Source organism: Mobula hypostoma, chromosome 27 (genome assembly GCF_963921235.1).
Source record: "Mobula hypostoma chromosome 27, sMobHyp1.1, whole genome shotgun sequence".
NCBI classification, from domain to species: Eukaryota; Metazoa; Chordata; class Chondrichthyes; order Myliobatiformes; family Myliobatidae; genus Mobula; species Mobula hypostoma.
The window spans coordinates 29,338,838-29,360,010 of NC_086123.1; the positions used below are offsets into that span (position 1 = coordinate 29,338,838).

At 42.1% G+C, this 21,173-nt stretch overlaps 1 protein-coding gene across 1 annotated transcript in view; it reads right to left on the bottom strand.

Moving 5' to 3' along the window:
• Positions 1-221: 221 nt before the first annotated feature.
• LOC134338450 (clustered mitochondria protein homolog) overlaps positions 222-21,173 on the bottom strand; it is a 97,786-nt gene continuing 76,834 nt past the window's right edge. The window contains exons 23-26 of the mRNA XM_063034268.1: positions 14,851-14,944; positions 14,218-14,352; positions 14,037-14,110; positions 222-5,044 (exon numbers count right to left, since the gene is read on the bottom strand). Of these exons, the coding sequence (XP_062890338.1) occupies positions 4,810-5,044; positions 14,037-14,110; positions 14,218-14,352; positions 14,851-14,944 (538 nt within the window). The 3' untranslated portion in view covers positions 222-4,809. The remainder of the gene's footprint in view (positions 5,045-14,036; positions 14,111-14,217; positions 14,353-14,850; positions 14,945-21,173) is intronic.

A 21,173-nucleotide genomic window follows, 5' to 3' on the forward strand; every position in this document is an offset into this window, starting at 1 on the left:
ATCCTGCTCTACTACATTGTCACCTGCAGAGAAATTGTTTGGCACAACCAAGTCAGAGACTGGCAATCTGTTCGAACAGGTTTGTGTTCTCTGGAAAGTAAGTCTTCCTCATCTTTATGGTGAAAGTACTGTTTCCCGGATTTCACTCAGTACTGTTACCCAGTCTTTTCCCAGCTGATTCAATCAACTTGGCTAACAATCTCCCGCAACTGCCTTCCACAATTGTCAGTAGGTAGTATTTCCTAGTATTCATTTGATGCCTCTTGCATATTGATAATGCAATGAAACACACTGTTAATGATGTCCATATTTTTTTAACTGAAATAATAAATTGCAGCTTGACAATATTCAAAAACAATTATTTTACAAAAAGAAGTCTTTGTTGCAATTTAACCACGAGTACATATGAATGAAAGTAAATATTTGCATGGTAAATTTATGTATAAAATCAGACATGAATCCAAGTAATAATGCAGCACAGAAGAAAACCATCACAAAAGAATTTAAAGTTTAAAAATCTACATTGGAACTATTCTATTTTTACCCCAGCCACCATAGAGTCAGAATACTACAGCAGAGAAATGGGTCCTTTGGCCCATCTAGTCCATACCAAACCCTAGCCCTCCATACCCCTCCCATCCATGTAACTATCTAAATTTCTCAAGTGTTGAACCCACATCTACCACTTCCACTGGCAGCTCATTCCCTCACCAACTCTCATGTACCCCTTAAACATTTTGCATTTCACCCTTAACACATGACCTCTAATTGTAGTCCCACTCTACCTCAGTGGAAAAAGCCTGCTTGTATTTACCCTATCTATACCCCACATAATTTTGTATACTTCTATCAAATCTCCCTTCAATCTTCTATGTTGTGGGGAATAAAGTTGTAACCTACTCAACTTTTCTATATAACTCACCTCAAGTTCCAGCAGCATCCTTGTAAATTTCCTCTGCACTCTTTGTCTTATTTACATCTTTCCTGAAGGTATGTGACTAAAACTGCACACAATACTCTAGATTAGGCCATACTAATGTCTTATACAATTTTAACATAACATCCCAGCTCCTGTACTCAATCCATTGATTTATGAAGGCCTACGTGCCAAAAGCTTTCTTTACAACCCTATTTACCTGTAACACCATTTTTAAGGAATTATGCATCTGTATTCCACGATCCCTCTGTCCCACTGCACTTCTTGGTGACATATCACTCACCATGCAAGACCTAAGCTGGTTGGTTCTCCCAAAGTGCAACACCTCACAGTTCCATCTGCAATTTTTCCAGCTACTCCTGATCCTGCTGCAAGCTCTGATAGTCTTCCTTGCTGCCCACTACACCCCCAATGTTGGTGTCATCGCAAATTTGTTGATCCAGTTTACCACATCATTTTCCAGATTGTTGATAAAGATGTCAAACAACAACAGACCCAGCACTAATCCCTGCAACTCACAACTAGTCACAGGCCTCCTGTCAGAGGCAACCACAAAGCCAACGTCTAATTCAATTTTACCACCCATCTTGAATGCCAAGTGACTGAACCTTCTTGACCAACCTCCCAAGTGGGACCTTGTCAAATGCCCTGGTAGACAATATTCACTGCCTTGCCTTTAGCAACTTTTCTGGAACTTTCCTTGAAAACCTATAAAATAGGTTAGACTTGACCCACCACGGACAAAGCCATATTGACTATCCCTCATCAGTCTTATCAAAATAAGGAGCCTTGCAGATAATTAAAGTTGAGAAGCGTATTTGGACTACCAGATCTCTCATTAGGAATTACCAAAAACCATCAGCGATATTGTGAAACTGGAAAGTTTTCATAATCTCAGTTCAGAATATTTGTCCAAAAACTAGAAAATGACTAGACTCTTAAGAATTGAAAGTTGAATTTGACCTATCAGATCTACAACTGCCTAATGATGGTATTTTTAGCAACAGTCTGATAATTAAATATCCAATTCCTACATATATTTAGTTTAATGTGTTGTGTTAGTACACTTATTTATTTATATCATATTAACACTATTTCTGATAATGAAATACTTGGCTGTATCAATATCATAGTGAAGAGTTTATTCAGAGAGCAAATATATTGGAAGAACTCAACTAATGCATGAGTGAAGAGAAATGGATAGTAGAGACCCTTTATCTGGACTGGAATGGGGAAGAAAATACCTGATAAAAACATGATGTCATGGTTGACAGTTGGAAATTAAAACTTCAAGGAACAAGCAGTGAACAAGATTGGGTTAGGCAGGAAGTGGTGGTATGGTGTGATTACCATCAGGGGAAAGGAATTTGAACTAGGTGCTGCTAGCTGGTGGAGTAGTGGGAACTGTCAGCATGACACTGGGGGCCCAGCCTGAAGATAGGCAAGCTTATGGTCTTTATGGATGTCAGGAACGAGAAGAAATGCTGATTGAAAGCATGAATCAGCATAGGACAAACTACAGGTCTACAAGAAGTTTGGGAGAGTGAAACCCTATTTTATGAAAAAGAAGATAATACCAACACGTAGCAGAGAGAGTAGAATTCATGACAGGGAAAAAAATCATTAGAAGTGCTGAACGTCTGAAAACTGAGCTGGAAAGCCTGCAGGACATGATGGTGGTAAAGACAAGTCAATGGGTGCAGTAATGAGTCTGGGTGAACCTGACTGAAGAAATTGGCAGTGAGACAGGGTCCCACAGGGAAGAGGGAATTTCTTTTTAAATGGACATACCTAAAATAGACTGCAGTAGAGTAATAAAATTAAACTACAAGAAATAAGCAATCCGCTGTAAGAATTCAGAGGGCCTGGCAGTACGTGTTGAGGGACATGGACAGTCGATGTTTTAGGCAACCCTTTATCTGGACTGCAACCCAGCCATTCAGAGTTATACAGCATGGAAACAAGTCCTTCAGCCTGACTCATCTTTACTAACCAAGATGTCTGTCTAAGCCAATCCTATTTGCCTACATTTGACCCAAACCTTTCTTATAAATGTACCTATCCACATATAGAAAACATAGAAAACCTACAGCACAATACAGGTCCTTCGGCCCACAAAGCTGTGCCAAACATATCCTTACCTTAGCAGTTACCTAGTGTTACCCATAGCCCTCTTTTTCTGAGCTGCATGTACCCATCCAGGAGTCTCTTAAAAGACCCTATTGTATCCACCTCCATCACCGTTGCCAGCAGCCCATATGTCTCAATGTTGTAATTCTGTCTGCCTCCAGCACCATCTTTGGCAGCTCAGTCTCCCACTATCTGGAAGAACTTGCCCCTAAAAACTCCCCAAAATCTTTCTCAGCTTAAACTAGTTTCACTCTAGTTTCAGACACCCTTATTCTTAAAAAAACTGATTACCTATACACCCCTCAATTTTATAAACCTCTACAAGGTCTGCCCTCAACCTACTCTACTCCAGGGAAAATAGTTCTAGCATATTTAAGCTCCTTTTAACTAAAACCCTATGATTTAAGCAACATTCCCACAAATCTGTTCTGCCTGCTCTCTCTTAATTATATCCTTTCTAAAGTGTGAAGACCGGACCTGTAGATGATATTCCAAGCTGCGGCCTAACCAATGATTTGCATCATTGTAACACAGGATACTAACTCCTATATGAAAGCTTCAGTCGATAAAGGAAGCAGACCTTACGTCTTCTTCAGGACTCAGTTCCATGCAAGTTGAGACATAGTAGACCGGGTAATTGTACCCCAAAGTCACTCTCCAGTGCCCTGTCATTCAACTGTGCATGTTCTGGCCTGGTTTAACTTTCCAAAATGCATCACTTCACATTGTCCAAGTTAAATTTCTTGTCCATCTTCTTGGTTGAATCTAATCATGTTGTAATCTTTCTTTTGATCACAAGACCCTGTTAATGTGGAATGCTGCAAGTCTGATTCACTGCTTTATTGGCAAATAGTGGGGGCACTGTGTGGCCTCTGGCGTAACGAGGACTAGACCCCTAACTGCAGTTTCACTCCGTTTACAGCTGCCCAGGAGAGGTGGCGGAGCTGGTGACCTCCATCGGAGGCTGTGCTACCCTCAATGCCCTACCCCACCCCTCACTGTTTGCTTGGCAGAAGACCAGCTGTATTGTGGTCAGCTACAATATTCATGGACTCAGGGACTTGGACCATTTGTTTTAAAAATGTGTGACTGTATTTTTCTGAGTATATGTGCTTCCTATCGTATACATGCCTGGGTGCTGTGTGTGACTGTTGGTGCAATGCTTTGCACCTTTGTCCCAGAGTAACACTGGCTGTATTCATATGCAGTTGAATGATAATTAAACTTAAATTTCAACCTTAGACAACCTTCTTCACCATCCATTAAATCAGATTTTTGTGTCATCTGAAATCTTACCCATGCTAACAAGATTTTCTTCCAAATCATTAATGTATATGATTAACTCAATACTACAGCATGAGTATTCTTTACTGTTGTTTCTTTTCCCCTCCAAAGTCTTGCTATTTCACAGCTATACAACACAATTTTATACATTAACCAGTAGTGTGAGGAAGACGTGGCCAATTGCATGGTTCAATCAAATGTTTGCAATTCATAACTAAATTCAATGTTCAGAAATAGCTGAAGTACAATCTGATTGTAACAATTATTTAAAGGGTGTTCTTTAAAGAAAAAATGTTTTAAATTATGGCACTTATTGATTCAATTTCCACTCTGTGATGGTCCTTCAACGGGGACCTATTTTTTATGATTACTCCCTCAGCTGTAATACAAAATAGCACTTGGGTCCACACGGATAATGAAAGTATCAATCCATCTTTGTATTGACAACCAAGAAACAGTTAGGCTGAAACCCCGGCTGCCACACAGCCAGTCTCTACTTTGCTTTTCGTCAGTGTTTTCTCAATTAGATTCTCTGCATCAGTTGCAATTTCACCCAGGGTCGCACTTCCATTGACCAGTATCTGATCATCTACACCAATATCAGAAAGAGTCTTGGTTAATCTCCGAGATACTTGGATTTCTTCCAAAATTAGGTTCCGCATTCGCTCAGTTGCTTTTTCCATGGCAGATTTTCTAAAAAAAAACAAGTCAGCCAGTTGAAGTAAATGTGTAACGGTCAATGCATCAATTGCCCTTAAATGATAAACACAGTGAAGGAGCCCTGAGTCAACATCTGGAGAAGTTCACATTTGGAATACACAGTGCAAACTTCCAAGCAAGCTAAGAATAGCACAAGGTGAATAGGGTGGTTAAATCCAAAATGGTAACATAAAATTTACCGTTCATAAAATATTGGATCACAGGGATAAAAAGCAAACTTTCAGCACCTTTTGAGTACATAAAGGTCAAAGATGCAGATACTGTTAGAACTACAGACACTTCCATAGCTAGGCTGCTTTAGCACAATGCCATCTGATGCAGAGATTATTAACAAATACTCCATATGCCTCCTTCCCACTCTCCCCCACCTTTTTACTCTGGCATCTTCCCCCTTCCTTCTCAAGTTCGAGATTAAAGTACATTTATGATCAAAGAATATAAACTATACAATCTTGAGATTAGCTTCCTCACAGGTAGTAACAAAGCTAGAAACCCAAAATAACCCAATTAAAGAAAAGAAAATAAAGGACCAGCTCTTGGTGCGCAAAAGAAAGAAAAAAATACAAATCATGCAAACAATTGAAGCGAACAACAGCATTCTGAACCAAAATTGAGTTTTCAGATCCGAACCCCAGGGCAGTCTGGAGTCTCTGTCCTGAAGAAGGGTCTTGGTCCAAAAAGTCAACTGTATATTAATTTCCATAAATGCTGCCTGACTTGCTGAGCTCCTCCAACATTTTGGGTGTGTTTCTTTGGATTTCCTGCATCTGCAGACTTGCTTGTGTTTTTAATTCAGACATTAACGGGTTTGGATTTTTTTCTTTTACGAATCACACCCACCCCAAAAAAAAATGGAAGCAGACAAGCTTGCATTTTAATTGCTCTTTTCACAATGTTTTTACAATGTAGTCTTGTATACAGCTACAATTAATTTTGAAGAGTAGACTCTTGTTGCTTAGTAATAAATTATGACAACCGATTCAGAAGCAGTAGTTTGCAAATTAATTACCACAACAAATAGAGCCCTTGTGCATTTTCTAGTTCTCTCTTGAATACAAAACAATTCTGTGAGTATAGTACTAAAAACTTAGGTCACATACCAGAGGCAACCATTGTGACCTCTTCATGTCTGTGGCAGATAATTCCCAGAAGCTGATTATTTGACCTCTGTGAGAACAATCTATCTCAACACCCATTCTTTTCCTATGCTGTTCTAATCATTTCCCTCCAAAATTTTATCTGGCTCCCTTTCAAATGCTACAATTTAATTTGTCTCTGTTACTTGTAAAAGAAATTTCTCTTTATGCCACTTGTGGTTTTTTTTTCTGGCAGTCCCCTTCATACCGTGTCCCCCATTCTTGATGCCTCAGCCAGTGGGAACATTTTCTATCCATTGTCTATGTTGTCTGTTTGTAATCTCTTCTGTTCCACAAAGTAACACTGTCTCTTGCGGCCTGGAATAAATTTGTAAAATCTCTCCAACTTCTCCAAAGCTTTCATATCCTTACTAATGTAGATCCCAAAAATGAATATTCAGGACATGGCCAAACAAGTGCTCATGGCTCATCACGTCTTCCTTGCACTTGTACGCTATTAAGCAAGTCTCTTAACCGGCGTGCTGCTTTCAACATACTATACACAGCTACTCCCAGAGCTCTTTGTTCTTGTACTCTTTATAAAATTGCGTATTGTTACTTCTTACCAAAATGTAAACTTACAATTCCTCCTCATTAAATTTCATCTGCCATCTACCTGCCAATTCCATTCTACAGTTGACTCTCTCAAAGTCTTATTGCTGTCCTGAAAATTTAAAGGACCTTCAAATGATGTGGTGTTAGAAATTCATATATATCTCTTCAATATCAACACTTCCCTCTTCAACCCACCGTGACTTTTTTTTTTAAACTCTCATATTACATTGACAATTTTAACAATTCATGCTGGCTTTAATTAAACCAATGTTACTAATGCTTACTAATGTTAGACAGATTGGTTTGTAGTTACTGAGATTAATCCTGCAGCCCTCTCTATTGAACAAGGGCAAAACATACACATTTTTCCAATTTACAATCTATAATTGTTTGGAAGGCAACAATCAGTCACAGGATCTTCCTCCCTTACTGCACTCAACAACTGAGGATCATTGCATCTGCACTTGTCTGGTATCTCCTTCATCAACATCAACCCATTCAGAATCTCAATTTCATCTGCCTTTGCTGAGATTCCAAAAGCATTACCTTCCTTGGTGAAGACCAATATACACCATCATTTTAGGTATCTCTGTCTTGTTGAGTAAATTTCCTTTGTAGTGTCTAACTGGCGCCAGGTTTCTTTGGAAATTCTTCTTCTGTTCATATTTTAGTAAAATATTTTTGGATTCCCTCTTAGACATTTGCTACTAGCTCTTTCTCAAGCTCTATCTTTGCAGCATATCCTTTCTTCCAATTCTCCACTTAATTTTCTTAATCAGCTTGGTTCTCACTTCAATTAACAACCCTACATATGTCATTGCTGTTTTTCTGTTCTATTGTACCTCTTTTTTGGTCACCCATGAAACTATGGCTTTAATTTTCTAAATATTTTCTATCAAAGCAATGCTCACAGACTGTGGTTGAAAAATAATCAAAAGCACTGATGAAGAATGTTTTCCCGAACACACCTAGAATATACTCGCCCTTTGCCCCTTGCATTACTTCTTTCCCAGTCTACATTATTACAATTCGGTGGCTATTTTCCAGCTCAACTTGGGTAGACAAAAGGAAGCTCTGGGTTACTTTAAACATGTTGGTAGGATAGTTGATAAGGAAAGAACTACTGTTAAGATCAAAAAATAGGTTTAATATCACTGGCACATGTTGTGAAATCTGTTATGATATGGCAGCAGTAGAGGAAAAGAAAAGTAGTGAGGTAGTGTTCATGAGTTCAATGCCCATTCAGAAATCTCATGGTAGAAGGGGAGAAGCTTTTCCTGAATTGTTCAGTGTGTCTTCAGGCTTCTGTACCTCCTCTCTGATGGTAGCATTGAGAAGAGGACATGTCTTGGGTGACTGCGGTCCTTAATGATGGATGCTGTCTTTTTGAGGCATCATTCATCGAAACATAGAAAACCTACAGCACAATACAGGCCCTTCACCCCACAAAGCTCTGCCAAACATGTCCTTATCTTAGAAATTACCTAGGGTTACCCATAGCCCTCTATTTTTCTGAGCTCCATGACCAGGAGTTTCTTAAAAGACCCTATCATATCCACCTCCACCACTGTCGCCGGCAGCCTATTCCACGCACTCACCACTGTGTAAAAAACATACCCCTGACATCTCGTCTGTACCTACTTCGAAGCACCTTAAAATTGTGCCCTCTTGTGCTAGCCACTCCTGGGAAAAAGCTTCTGACTATCCACACAATCAATGCCTCTCATCATCTTATACACCTCTATCAGGTCATCTCTCATCCTCCGTCACTCAAAGGAAAAAAGGCCAAGTTCACTCAACCTATTATCGTAAGGGATGCTCCCCTATCCAGGCAACATCCTTGTAAATCTCCTCTGCACTATTTCTATGGTTTCCACATCCTTCCTGTAGTGAGGCGACCGGAACTGAGCACAGTACTCCATGTGGGCTCTGACCAGGGTCTAATATAGCTGCAACATTACCTCTCGGCTCCTAAACTCAATCCCACGATTGATGAAGGCCAATGCACTGTATGCTTTCTTAACCACAGAGTCAACCTGCGTAGTAGCTTTGAGCGTCCTATGGACTCGGACCCCAAGATCCCTCTGATCCTCCACACTGCCATTAATACTATATTCTACCATCATATTTGAACTACCAAACAGAACCACCTCACACTTATCTGGGTTGAACTCTAAATATCAGCAACTTTTCAGCCCAGTTTTTTATACTATCAATGTCCCACTGTAACCTCTGACAGCCCTCCACGCTATCCACAACACCTCCAACCTTTCTGCCATCAGCAAATTTATTAACCCATCCCTCCACCTCCTCATCCAGATCATTTATAAAAATCACAAAGAGTAGGGGTCCCAGAACAGATCCCTGAGGCACACCACTGGTGACCGACCTCCATGCAAAATATGACCTGTCTATAATCACTCTTTGCCTTCTGTGGGCAAGCCAGTTCTAGATCCACAAAACAATGTCCCCTTGGATCCCATGCCACCTTACTTTCTCAATAAGCCTTGCATGGGGTACCTTGTCAAGTGCCCTGCTGAAATCCATATACACTACATCTACTACTCTACCTTCATCAATGTGTTTAGTCACATCCTCAAAAAATTCAATCAGCCTCGTAAGGCATGACCTGCCTTTCACAAACCCATTCTGACTATTCCTAATCATATTATGCCTCTCCAAATGTTCATAAGTCCTGCCCCTCAGGATCTTCTCCATCAACTTACCAACCACTGAAGTAAGACTCACTGGTCTATAATTTCCTGGGCTATCTCTACTCCCTTTCTTGAATAATGGAACAACTTCCACAACCCTCCAATCCTCCAAAACCTCTCCCGTCCCCATTGATGATGCAAAGATCACCAGAGGCTCAGTAATCTCCTCCCTCACCTCCCACAGTAGCCTGGGGTACATCTCATCCAGTCCCCGGTGACTTATCCGACTTGACGCTTTCCAAAAGCTCCAGCACATCCTCTTTCTTAATATCTACATGCTCAAGCTTTGCAGTTCACTGCAAGTCATCCCTACAATCGCCAAGATCCTTTTCCGTACTGAATACTGAAGCAAAGTATTCATTAAGTACCTCTGCTATCTCCTCCGGTTCCATTCACACATTTCCATTGTCACACTTGATTGGTCCTATTCACTCACGTCTTATCCTCCTGCTCTTCACATACTTGTAGAATGACTTGGGGTTTTCCTTAATCCTGTCTGCTAAGGCCTTCTCATGGCCCCTTCTGGCTCTCCTAATTTCTTCCTTAACCTCCTTCCTGCTAGCTTTATAATCTTCTAGATCTCTATCATTACCTAGTTTTTTTTTTAAACCTTTCATAAGCTCTTCTTTTCTTCTTGACTAGATTTACAACAGCCTTTGTACATCATGGTTCCTCTACCTTACCATCCTTTCCCCATCTCATTGGAACATACCAGTGCAGAACTCCATGCAAATATCCCCTGAACATTTGCCACATTTCTTCCATACATTTCCCTGAGAACATCTGTTCCTAATTTATGCTTTCAAGTTCTTGCCTGATAGCCTCACATTTCCCCTTACTCCAATTAAACGCTTTCCTAACTTGTCTGTTCCTATCCCTCTCCAATGCTGTGGTAAAGGAGATAGCATTGTGATCACTATCTCCAAAATGCTCTTCCACTGAGAGATCTGACACCTGATCAGGTTCATTTCCCAATACCAGATCAAGTGCTCTCCTCCTGTAGGCTTATCTACATATTGTGTCAAGAAACCTTCTTGAACACACCTAACAAACTCCACCCCATCTAAACCCCTTGCTCTAGGGACATGCCAATCGATATTTGGGAGATTAAAATCTCCCACCACAACAACCCTGTAATTATTACACCTTTCCAGGATCTGTCTCCCTATCTGCTCCTCGATTGCCCTGTTACTATTGGGTGGTCTATAAAAAACACCCAGTAGAGTTATTGACCCCTTCCTGTTCCTAACTTCTACCCACAGAGACTCAGTAGACAATCCCTCCATGTCTTCCTCCTTTTCTGCAGCCGTGACATTATCTCTGATCAACAGTGCCACGCCCCCACCTCTTTTACTCCCTCCCCGTCCTTTCTGAAACATCTAAAGACTGGCACTCGAAGTAACCATTCCTGTGCCTGAGCCATCCAAGTCTCTGTAATGGCCACAACATCATAGCTCCAAGTACTGATCCACGCTGTAAGCTCACCTGCTTTGTTCATGATACTTCTTGTATTAAAATAGACACATCTCAAACCATCAGTCTGAGCACCTCCCTTCTTTATCACCTACCTATCGCCCTGTCTCCAAGCTCTCTCTATTTGTGAGCCAATCTCCTCTTCCCCAGTCTCTTCAGTTCAGTTCCCATCCCCCCAACAATTCTAGTTTAAACTCTCCCAGTAGCCTTAGGAAACGTCCCCGCCAGGATATTGGTCCCCCTGGAATTCAAGTGTAACCCATCCTTTTTGTAGAGTTCACCCCTGCCCCAAAAGAGGTCTCAATGATCCAGAAATCTGAATCCCTGCCCCCTGCTCCAATCCCTCAGCCGCACATTTGTCCTCCACCTCACTCTATTCCTATACTCACTGTTACGTGGCACAGGCAGTAATCCCAAGATTACTATCTTTGTGGTCCTGCTTCTCAACTTTCTCCCTAACTCCCTGTAGTCTGTTTCAGGACCTCCTCCCTTTTCCTGCCTATGTCGCTGGTACCAATATGTACCACAACCTCTGGCTGTTCTCCTTCCCACTTCAGGATATCGTGGACACGATCAGAAACGCCCCAGACCTTGGCACCTGGGAGGCCGACTATCATCTGTGCTTCTTTCCTGCGTCCACAGAATCACCTGTCTAACCCCCTAATTATAGAGTCCCCTATCACTACTGCCATTCTCTTCCTTTCCCTACCCTTCTGAGCCACAGGGCCGGACTCTGTGCCAGAGGCACGGCCACTGTTTCTTCCCCCAGGTAGGCCATTCCCCCCCCCCCAACTGTACTCAAGCAGGAGTACTTATTGTTTAGAGGTACAGCCACTGGGGTGCTCTCTAGCCTCTGACTCCTGCCCTTCCCTCTCCTGACTTACCCACTTATGTCTCCCCAGGCCCCAGTGTGACTACCTACCTATAGTTCCTCTCTTATCACTTCCTCACTCTCCCTGACCAGACGAAGGTCATCGAGCTGTATCTCCAGTTCCGTAACACGGTCCCTAAGGAGCTGCAGCTCGACGCACCTGCTGCAGATGCAGCCATCTGGGAGGCTGGGAGACTCCAGGACTTCCCACATCTGACACCCAGTACAGAACACTGGCCTCACACACATTCTTCCTGTCTGTATTCTACACAGGCAACCTACCTCACCTCGACCCATTATCGCCGAAGCCCTGTTGAGCCAAAGCCTTTCTACTCTGTCTCCCTCTACTCCATCGCCCACTCTATAAGTTGTCTCCTTTTAAACTCTTCTCGCTGTTCTCACTGGCTGACTTCCACGCGCTTGTGCAGTCGTGTCCAGATCAAACCGCTGAAGAAAAAAAAGACGTTCTGGATGCTAGGGAGGCTAGTGCCCATGGTGGAGTTGAGTTTACAACTTTCTGTAGCTTATTTCGATCCTGTGCAGCACCCCCACCCATACTAGGCATTGGTGTAGCCAGTTAGAATGTTCTCCATGGTACATCCATTGAAATTTGCATGTGTCTCCTCAAACTCCTAATGAAATCTAGCCACCGCTGTTCCTTCTTTGTATGTTGGGTCCTCAGAGATGTTGACACCAAGGAATTTGAAATTGCTCACCCTTTCCACTTCTGATCCCTCAATGAGGACTGGTGTGTCACACTCAACTTTACACTTAGAGGCATCCAAAATAGTTACAGGAGTGTAACTGTGAGCAAAAGCAAGACATGACGTTCCTCCTCTTTGCTTAGAAATATCAGACCAATCACTTGCATCTTCATCAATGCACAGCATTGATGTAAATGTATTTAATGCACAGTTTATCTATATCCATTCTTTAACCTCTAACTTCATTTTTATTTAATTCTTTATTGAGAATTTTAGACTTTATAAAGCACCGGTGAGGCCCCACTTGGAGTATTGTGAGCAGTTTTGGTCCCCTTTCAGCATGTGCTGAAATTGGAGAGGGTTCAAGGGAGATTCATAAAAATGATTCCAGGATTGAATGGTTTGTCATATGAAGAGCATCTGATGGCTCTGGACCTGCATTCACTAGAATTTAGAAGAATGAGGGATGATCTCATTGGAACTTATTGAATGGTGAAAGGTGTTGATAAAAGCGGATGTGGAGAGGATGTTTCCTATGGTGGGAGAGACTAAGACCAGAGGACACAGTCTCTGAATAGAGAGGTGTCCTCTTAGAACGGAGATGAGGAGGAATTTCTAATTCATGTGGAGTCAATAACATGTTAAAACTTTTCAGATGGTGTGCATATGATACTGAGGAGGAATTTCTTTAGTCAGAGAGGTGTGAACCTGTGGAATTCTTGCCACAAGCAGTTGTGGAGGCCAAGTCTTTATTTAAGGCAGAGATTGATAGATTCTTGATTGGTCAGGGCATGAAGAGATACTGGGAGAAGGCAGGAGATGGAGACTGAGAAGAAAGTTGGATCAGCCACGATGAAATGGCAGAGCAGACTCAATGGGCCAAATGGCCTAATTCTGCTCCTATAAATCTTATGATTGTTGAATGGTGTTTTTTTTTTGACACTACAAAGAAATTTACTCAAGGCAAAGGCCATGGCAAAGATGCTAAAATGAGAATTTATATTGGTCTTGGTAGCAAATTCCTAATTCATGTAAATGCATATGGCAGATTAAGTTGATCCTTCAGAGATCAAATGGAGCACTGTACCTTGTCCCTACTTTGATCAACTTGCTAAGGATTCCAACTTGTTTAGAATAAGCCTTGAAGAGGAGTCTTGGCCCAAAACATCAACTGTTTACTCTTCTGCATAGATGTCACTGGGCCTGCAGAGGTCCTCTGGCATCTTGAGGGTGTTGCTAAGCATCCAGTTTAGCAGCATTCTTAACAGCAAATATTATCAGGGAGAAAAGTGATTTCACACCTGTCTCAACTTAGACACACAGTTCAAATTTCAGAGGAAGGGAAAAATTTGCATTTCTTAATGTATTATTTGCTTGTTTGCCAGTGCTGTTGATTAATAATGTTTGAATGCTCTTGGTACTGATTATTAGTTCCCAGACTTCATAATGATAGTAATTTAAGTTACACCAATTCCCTAAAGGAAAATATGAAATTGCAAAGAACAGGCTTACCTGCTTTCCAGGAAAACAATCCCATTGATTATATTTAGTTGTTCCAGTATCGTCTTTTTACTTGGTGGTGTTGTCTTTAAAAAAAAATGGAGCATCAAGTATTATGTAGTCAGATCCTTCTCCTACCAAAAAGATTTGTACTGAAATAAAAGGCAAGTTTTTGTTGATAAGAGATACTCACCTGTACTGGAGGAAGATTAGCATTTGATCCATTCTTGTAAATTTCATTCATAGTTCTCTGTAGGTTCACTGCTTGTTGAGTAAAATGCTTAAGATACTCAGAGCTTCCTTTTGTCTTTGGGTGAGTCTCCCCAAGCTATTTTTGAAAATAAAAATATAAATGAACTATTTTGAATTAGTCCTGTCATATTTTTAAAGAGTATTCTGCAATTTTTCCATGCGAGTCAAAGGGTGGTGCAGAATGCGTGTGGTCTGTCAAAGGAGATAGCTTTTTGGACCAATTGGCCTTTTCCATTAGATGTTGTGTGTTCTAGTGTGTGCCAAAATATGTTTCAAACTATTCCTACTAATTAAGATCATGTTTGCAATCCCAAGTCACAAAAATAGATGGATGGAACCAATTTAACATTTTACTTAAGAACTTAGTTGCTTATGTAATGGCTGTAGTTACATCTTTGTTTATTGCAGAATGCATTACTTTTTATTACAGAAAATCGAAGATCATTCAACAACATGTAGTGATACCTTATATTCAACTGAGTGTAATATGCCAGGGTAAATTTCAGAAGATTCAAATGCTTACTTGTGAGGTGCCAGACTACGATATTGAGAAAACATGCTTGGAACAACTAACCTGATCACTGTAGATGATGCAGGCTTGCTTCTCATGCTGCATAGCTGTTCGAAATTCTGCCTTGCTTGCATAGATTTGGGCCATGAGATGATAACTATATGGTTTTCAAAGAAAAAGTAATTAAAAGAAAAGTACAATTCAAATCAGTCTTACCTCATGGCCTCAGTTTCCAATTTCCGCAAAAATCAATAGATCTGCAATCTGAATCACCGCTTATACTTTCAGAACTTATTCTAGTCAAAAGAATGAATTATTGTGGCCATTTATAACCAGGGCATACTGAAACATCATCTTAAATTCTAAAATAGAAAATACAGTTGTTTTAAAACATATGGCTACATTTTCAAAGTTAGTTAAGAAGCTACCCTCCAACCTGATGGTATGAATATCAATTTCTCCTTCTGGTGAATAAAGTTCCGCCCCCCCACCCTCTATTCCCCACTCTAACCTTTTATTTCTTCTCACCTGCCTATTACTTCCCCCGGGTCCCCTTATCCTCTCTCCTCTCCTATCAGATTCTTTCTTCTCCAGCCCTTGATCTTTCCTGCCCACCTGGCTTCACCCATCACCTCCTGACCAGCCCCTTCCCCACCCCCACCATTTGATTTAGGCATTTTCCCCTTTCCCTCTCAGTCCTGATGAAGGGTCTCAGCCCAAAATGTTGACTGTTCTTTTTCATAGATGCTGTCTGACCTGCCGAGTTCCTCCAGCATTTTGTGCGTAGTGCTAAGAAGCTAGATTCTGTTTTACATTTTTAAAAAAGTGCTTAAAATTAAATTTCAACCAAATGAACAAAGTTCAGATTGGAAGGAAACAAGCAAATTCCTCACTGTGAACCTTAAAAGTCTGAGCATTGTTTGCAATAACAGCCAGAGCAAATCCGAGTGAAATCGCATTCCAAGACCTGCCCATGCCAGCAGGGCAATTAATTATAGCTTTAAACCTGGTTTGTATTTTGAGGTTTTCAAACACAAGGATGTTAATGGAGTAGAGTTAACAAGTCTTGTTAATAAAACTCCTACTTTAGGTTCCAGTTTAGAGGCAGAGTCATACAGCATGGAAGCAGGCCCTTTGGTCCATCTAGTCCACGCTAGGCAAGAAATTTCTACGAATTCTGTGGACTGACAATAGATAAAATACTGCCTTTGGTCCCATTTCTCAAAGGTGGATCCTTAAACTGGGATGGCAGATGAATTAGGGGGAGTTGATGTGAGGGGTGAAATTGGGATTGATGGATATACTCTGGTAGCTGGCATTTGTTTACTGGGTAAAACAGTCTCCACTTGTGTCATAAGGAAATGCAGTACTGTGCAGAAGTCTTAGGCAGATACATATAGCGAGGGTGTCTAAGACTTTTGCACAGTACTGTTGTAATTTCACGTACAGGTGTCCCCTGCTTTTTGAACGTTTGCTTTACGACACCTCGCTGTTACAAAAGACCTACATTAGGTTCAAAAGATTCAAAAAACTTCATTGTCATTCAAACATTCTTGGTAGTGTGGAGGAGAAGAGGGATCTTGGGGTACATGTCCACAGATAGGTTGGGTGAGTGGGCAAATTCATGGCAGATGCAATTTAATGTGGATAAATGTGAAGTTATCCACTTTGGTGGCAAAAATAGGAAAACAGATTATTATCTGAATGGTGGCCGATTAGGAAAAGGGGAGGTGCAACGAGACCTGGGTGTCATTATACACCAGTCATTGAAAGTGGGCATGCAGGTACAGCAGGCGGTGAAAAAGGCGAATGGTATGCTGGCATTTATAGCAAGAGGATTCGAGTACAGGAGCAGGGAGGTACTACTGCAGTTGTACAAGGGCTTGGTGAGACCACACCTGGAGTATTGTGTGCAGTTTTGGTCCCCTAATCTGAGGAAAGACATCTTTACCATAGAGGGAGTACAAAGAAGGTTCACCAGATTGATTCCTGGGATGGCAGGACTTTCATATGAAGAAAGACTGGATGAACTGGGCTTGTACTCGTTGGAATTTAGAAGATTGAGGGGGGATCTGATTGAAACGTATAAAATCCTAAAGGGATTGGACAGGCTAGATGCAGGAAGATTGTTCCCGATGTTGGAGAAGTCCAGAACGAGGGGTCACAGTTTGAGGATAAAGGGGAAGCCTTTTAGGACCGAGATTAGGAAAAACTTCTTCACACAGAGAGTGGTAAATCTGTGGAATTCTCTGCCACAGGAAACAGTTGAGGCCAGTTCATTGGCTATATTTAAGAGGGAGTTAGATATGGCCCTTGTGGCTATGGGGATCAGGGGGTATGGAGGGAAGGCTGGGGCAGGGTTCTGAGTTGGATGATCAGCCATGATCATAATAAATGGCAGTGCAGGCTCGAAGGGCCGAATGGCCTACTCCTGCACCTATTTTCTATGTTTCTATCCCTGAAAGTTGCCTCACAGGTGGATAGGGTAGTTAAGAAAGCTTATGGGGTGTTAGCTTTCATAAGTCGAGTGATAGAGTTTAAGAGTCGCGATGTAATGATGCAGCTCTATAAAACTCTGGTTAGGGCACACTTGGAGTACTGTGTCCAGTTCCGGTCGCCTCACTATAGGAAGGATGTGGAAGCATTGGAAAGGGTACAGAGGAGATTTACCAGGATGCTGCCTGGTTTAGAGAGTATGCATTATGATCAGAGATTAAGGGAGCTAGGGCTTTACTCTTTGGAGAGGAGGAGGATAAGAGGAGACATGATAGAGGTGTACAAGATAATAAGAGGAATAGATAGAGTAGATAGCCAGCGCCTCTTCCCCAGGGCACTACTGCTCAATACAAGAGGACATGGCTTTAAGGTAAGGTCTGGGAAGTTCAAGGTGGATATTAGAAGAAGGTTTTTTACTCAGAGAGTGGTTGGTGCGTGGAATGCACTGGCTGAGTCAGTGGTGGAGGCAGATACACTAGTGAAGATTAAGAGACTACTAGACAGGTATATGGAGAAATTTAAGGTGGGGTCTTATATGGGAGGCAGGGTTTGAGGGTCGGCACAACATTGTGGGCCAAAGGGCTTGTACCGTGCTGTACTACTCTATGTTCTATGTAACCATACATCAGCTCTGCAGGGCAGAATGAGACAGCGTTCCTCAGGGGCAGTGCAATCATAACATAACAAACGCAACACTAAATAATAAAAATAACAATAAATAGTAAAACACAATAGCCACATGTCAGTTAAATCAGTTATAAGTGTCCAGTGCAAGTTAAAAGTGTCCAAAGCTGAGTCAGGTGGAGCAGCTATTTAGCAGTCTGACTGCCTGTGGGAGGAAGCTGTTTAGTAGCCTTGTGGTTTTAGTTTTGATGCTCCTGTAATGTTTGCCTGATGGCAGAGGAACAACCAGTTCATGGAGAGGGTATGAGGGGTCTTTAATGATGTACCGTGTCTTCTGGAGGCATCAACTCTGAAAGAGGTCTTGGACAGAAGGTAGGGAGACCCCAATAACCTTCTCTGCTCCCCTAACCACCCTCTGCAAAGCTTTTTTGTCGACAGCACTGCAGCTGGAGTACCAGGTTGTGATGCAAAAGGTCAGCACACTCTCGACCATGCCTCTGTAGAATGTACCTGTTATGGCTAACAGAAGGTGTTTTCACTGTTATGAGAAAAGGCAGCGCACCCTGAGCAGCCAAGCTCCTCCCCCAGAACTGCATTCTAGCTGGCATTGCTTAAACACATGCCTGTGAGCATCCGTACTTTATCTGGCGTTGCTTAAACACATGCCTGTGAGCATCTGTACTTTATCTCGATTTATTCTGCGCATCCGTTAGCAAGATGAGTTCTAAAGCCTAAAAGAGCTCGTAAGGGTGTTAACTTAGCGTAAAACTAGACATAATTAAGCGATTCGATCGTGGTGAACGAAGTAAGGACAAAGTGAGTTTGGCTTGTGGAAGTTGACGAAGATGATGTTGAAGAGGTTTTGGCATCCCATGACCAAGAACTGACAGATGAAGAGCTGATGCAATTGGAAGAGGGAAGGATAACAATCGAAACCGAATGCAGTAGCGAATGGATCGAAAGTGAAGTCATCCAGGAACTGAACGTAAAGCAACTGCATGAGATTTTCATTTCAATCAACAACGCTGTAATGATTGCAGAAAAGTACGACTTTAATTTTGAAAGGGTACGTAGGTTTAGGGCATACTTGCAGGATGGTTTGAGTGCTTACAAAGAACTGTATGATAGAAAAAAGTGTGAGGCTAAGCAGTCAAGCATACTGTCGTTTTTCAAGCCTTCCACATCAGCCACAGCAGACGATGAACCTTGACCTTCGACATCGAGGCAGGCAGACATAGAAGATGACCTTCCTGCCCTGATGGAAGCAGACGACGATGAGATGACACCCCAGTGTCCGACGACTCAGCCTAACATACCATCATCAGTGTGCTCACTGTCTTCCCGATTCCAGTAAGTGATACTACACTATACTTACATTATTTCTACTTTATATAGGCTGTGTATTTTTATGTGTTATTTGGTATGATTTGGTAGCTTCATAGCCTAAAGGTTACTGGAGAGATTTTTTCTGCCGCGAGCGCTTGTGCCAACTGTTTCTGCCGAGAGCGCTTGTGTGAGATTTTCGCTGTGCTAGACAGCGCTTTAATGATTGCAGAAAAGTATTTCTACTTTATATAGGCTGTGTATTTTTCATATCATTCCTGCTTTTACTATATTTTACCTGTATTGCACTATACTGCTGCCACAAAAAAAATCATAAGTGAGAGATGATAAACCCGATTCTGATATGGGTCTCTGTTGTGGACTGAGAGTGGGAACGGGATAGGGAGAGGGAAATTATGGTTGGGGAAAGGGGAAGGGAGAGAGGAGGAAACGGGAAGCACCAGAGAGATTCTGTAATGATCAATAAACCAATTGTTTGGAATCAAATGACCTTGTCTGGTGTCTCAGGGCTGGATGCGTCTGCAGCCGCATCATACCCCGCCCCTGGCACTCCTCCTCTGCCATCTGTCCCACACCCTCCCACGGTGCTCCTCCCTCGCCATTCCCAACATCCTTTGCTCCCACCAGATTTACAAACTTCTTTGCTTGCATCTTTGGAAACAGCTCTATTTCCAGCTTTAATATCTCTATCTTTCCCTTTCAGGGTTCTTTTGAAGACCCTGACCTGGAGTTACATGCTGACTACGGTTCTTTGCTGCAGTGGGACCCGCTCTCGGGGTTTCATGACTGGCCGTTATTCAGCATGCCAGGAACACGACCTAAGAGCTTAGCTCGGCTTCAGAGGGCCGAGATCTTGTGGCTCTGGAGACAGGCGGATCAAAGGGCGGTCTCTGGACAGGAGATTGGTGTGTCGTGAGAGATGGAAGATCTAAAGTTGTGTGCCCAGAGACCCAAGATCTTTGGGCACAGAGCTCCAAAACAAGAGACCCAATGGACTTTTAACATCGTAAACCAGCAAGTTGTTTGTTATGTCTCCCCTTTTGCTGTGAAACAGAGACACCTCTTTCTGCCTTATTGGGGGGGGGGAGAGGAGAGCTGGGGGGAGAGGGGGCAGGGGGGGAGAGAGGGGGGCGGGGAGGGGGGGCAGGGGAGAGAGACACTGTGGTATGTTGAATACCAGGTGAACAATGTAGTCTTTAGAGTACTGCAAGTCTGTCTTTGCTGTTGCTTTGTTCTTGCTTGACTGCTCGGTGGTGGGTGCCGATACTCTTGCTTGCTTGACTGCTCGGTGGTGGGTGCCGATGCTTTTTTTTTGCCGGTGGGGGGAGGGGGGATCGTTGCTTGCTGCTGCTTACATGCAGGATGGAGGGGATCCGGGGGTGGGGGGGACTTTGGGGTTCTAGTGTTTAACTGTCATTCATTCTTTGGGGCCACTCCTGTTTTTTGTGGATGGTTGTGAAGAAAAAGCATTTCAGGATGTATATTGTATACACTTCTCTGACATTAAATGTACCTTTGAAACCTTTGAGATAATTTCCCAAAGAACCTTCATCAATGCACACCTGATAGCTACGAGAGGTAATGAGGATTGAACTGGTCAAGACAGATTGGAGAACATTACTTATGTGACTGACCATGAATCGGCAATGACAAACACAAGGAGAAACCGATGAATGACAACAAATGGTCATTTTTACTGGGAACACAAATAAAACAGAAAAGGTCGCTCAACTGTGGATAACGGGAAATCACGGATAATATTAGATCCAAGGAGGAGGTATAAATTGGCCTGAAATAGAAGCATACCCGAGGACTGACAACAGTTTAGAACTCGAAGAATGACCAAATAATTAATTATAAGATATCAGTGTAAAAGCAAGCTGAAAACTGGAAGAATCGATACAGTGAAGAACGAACAATTA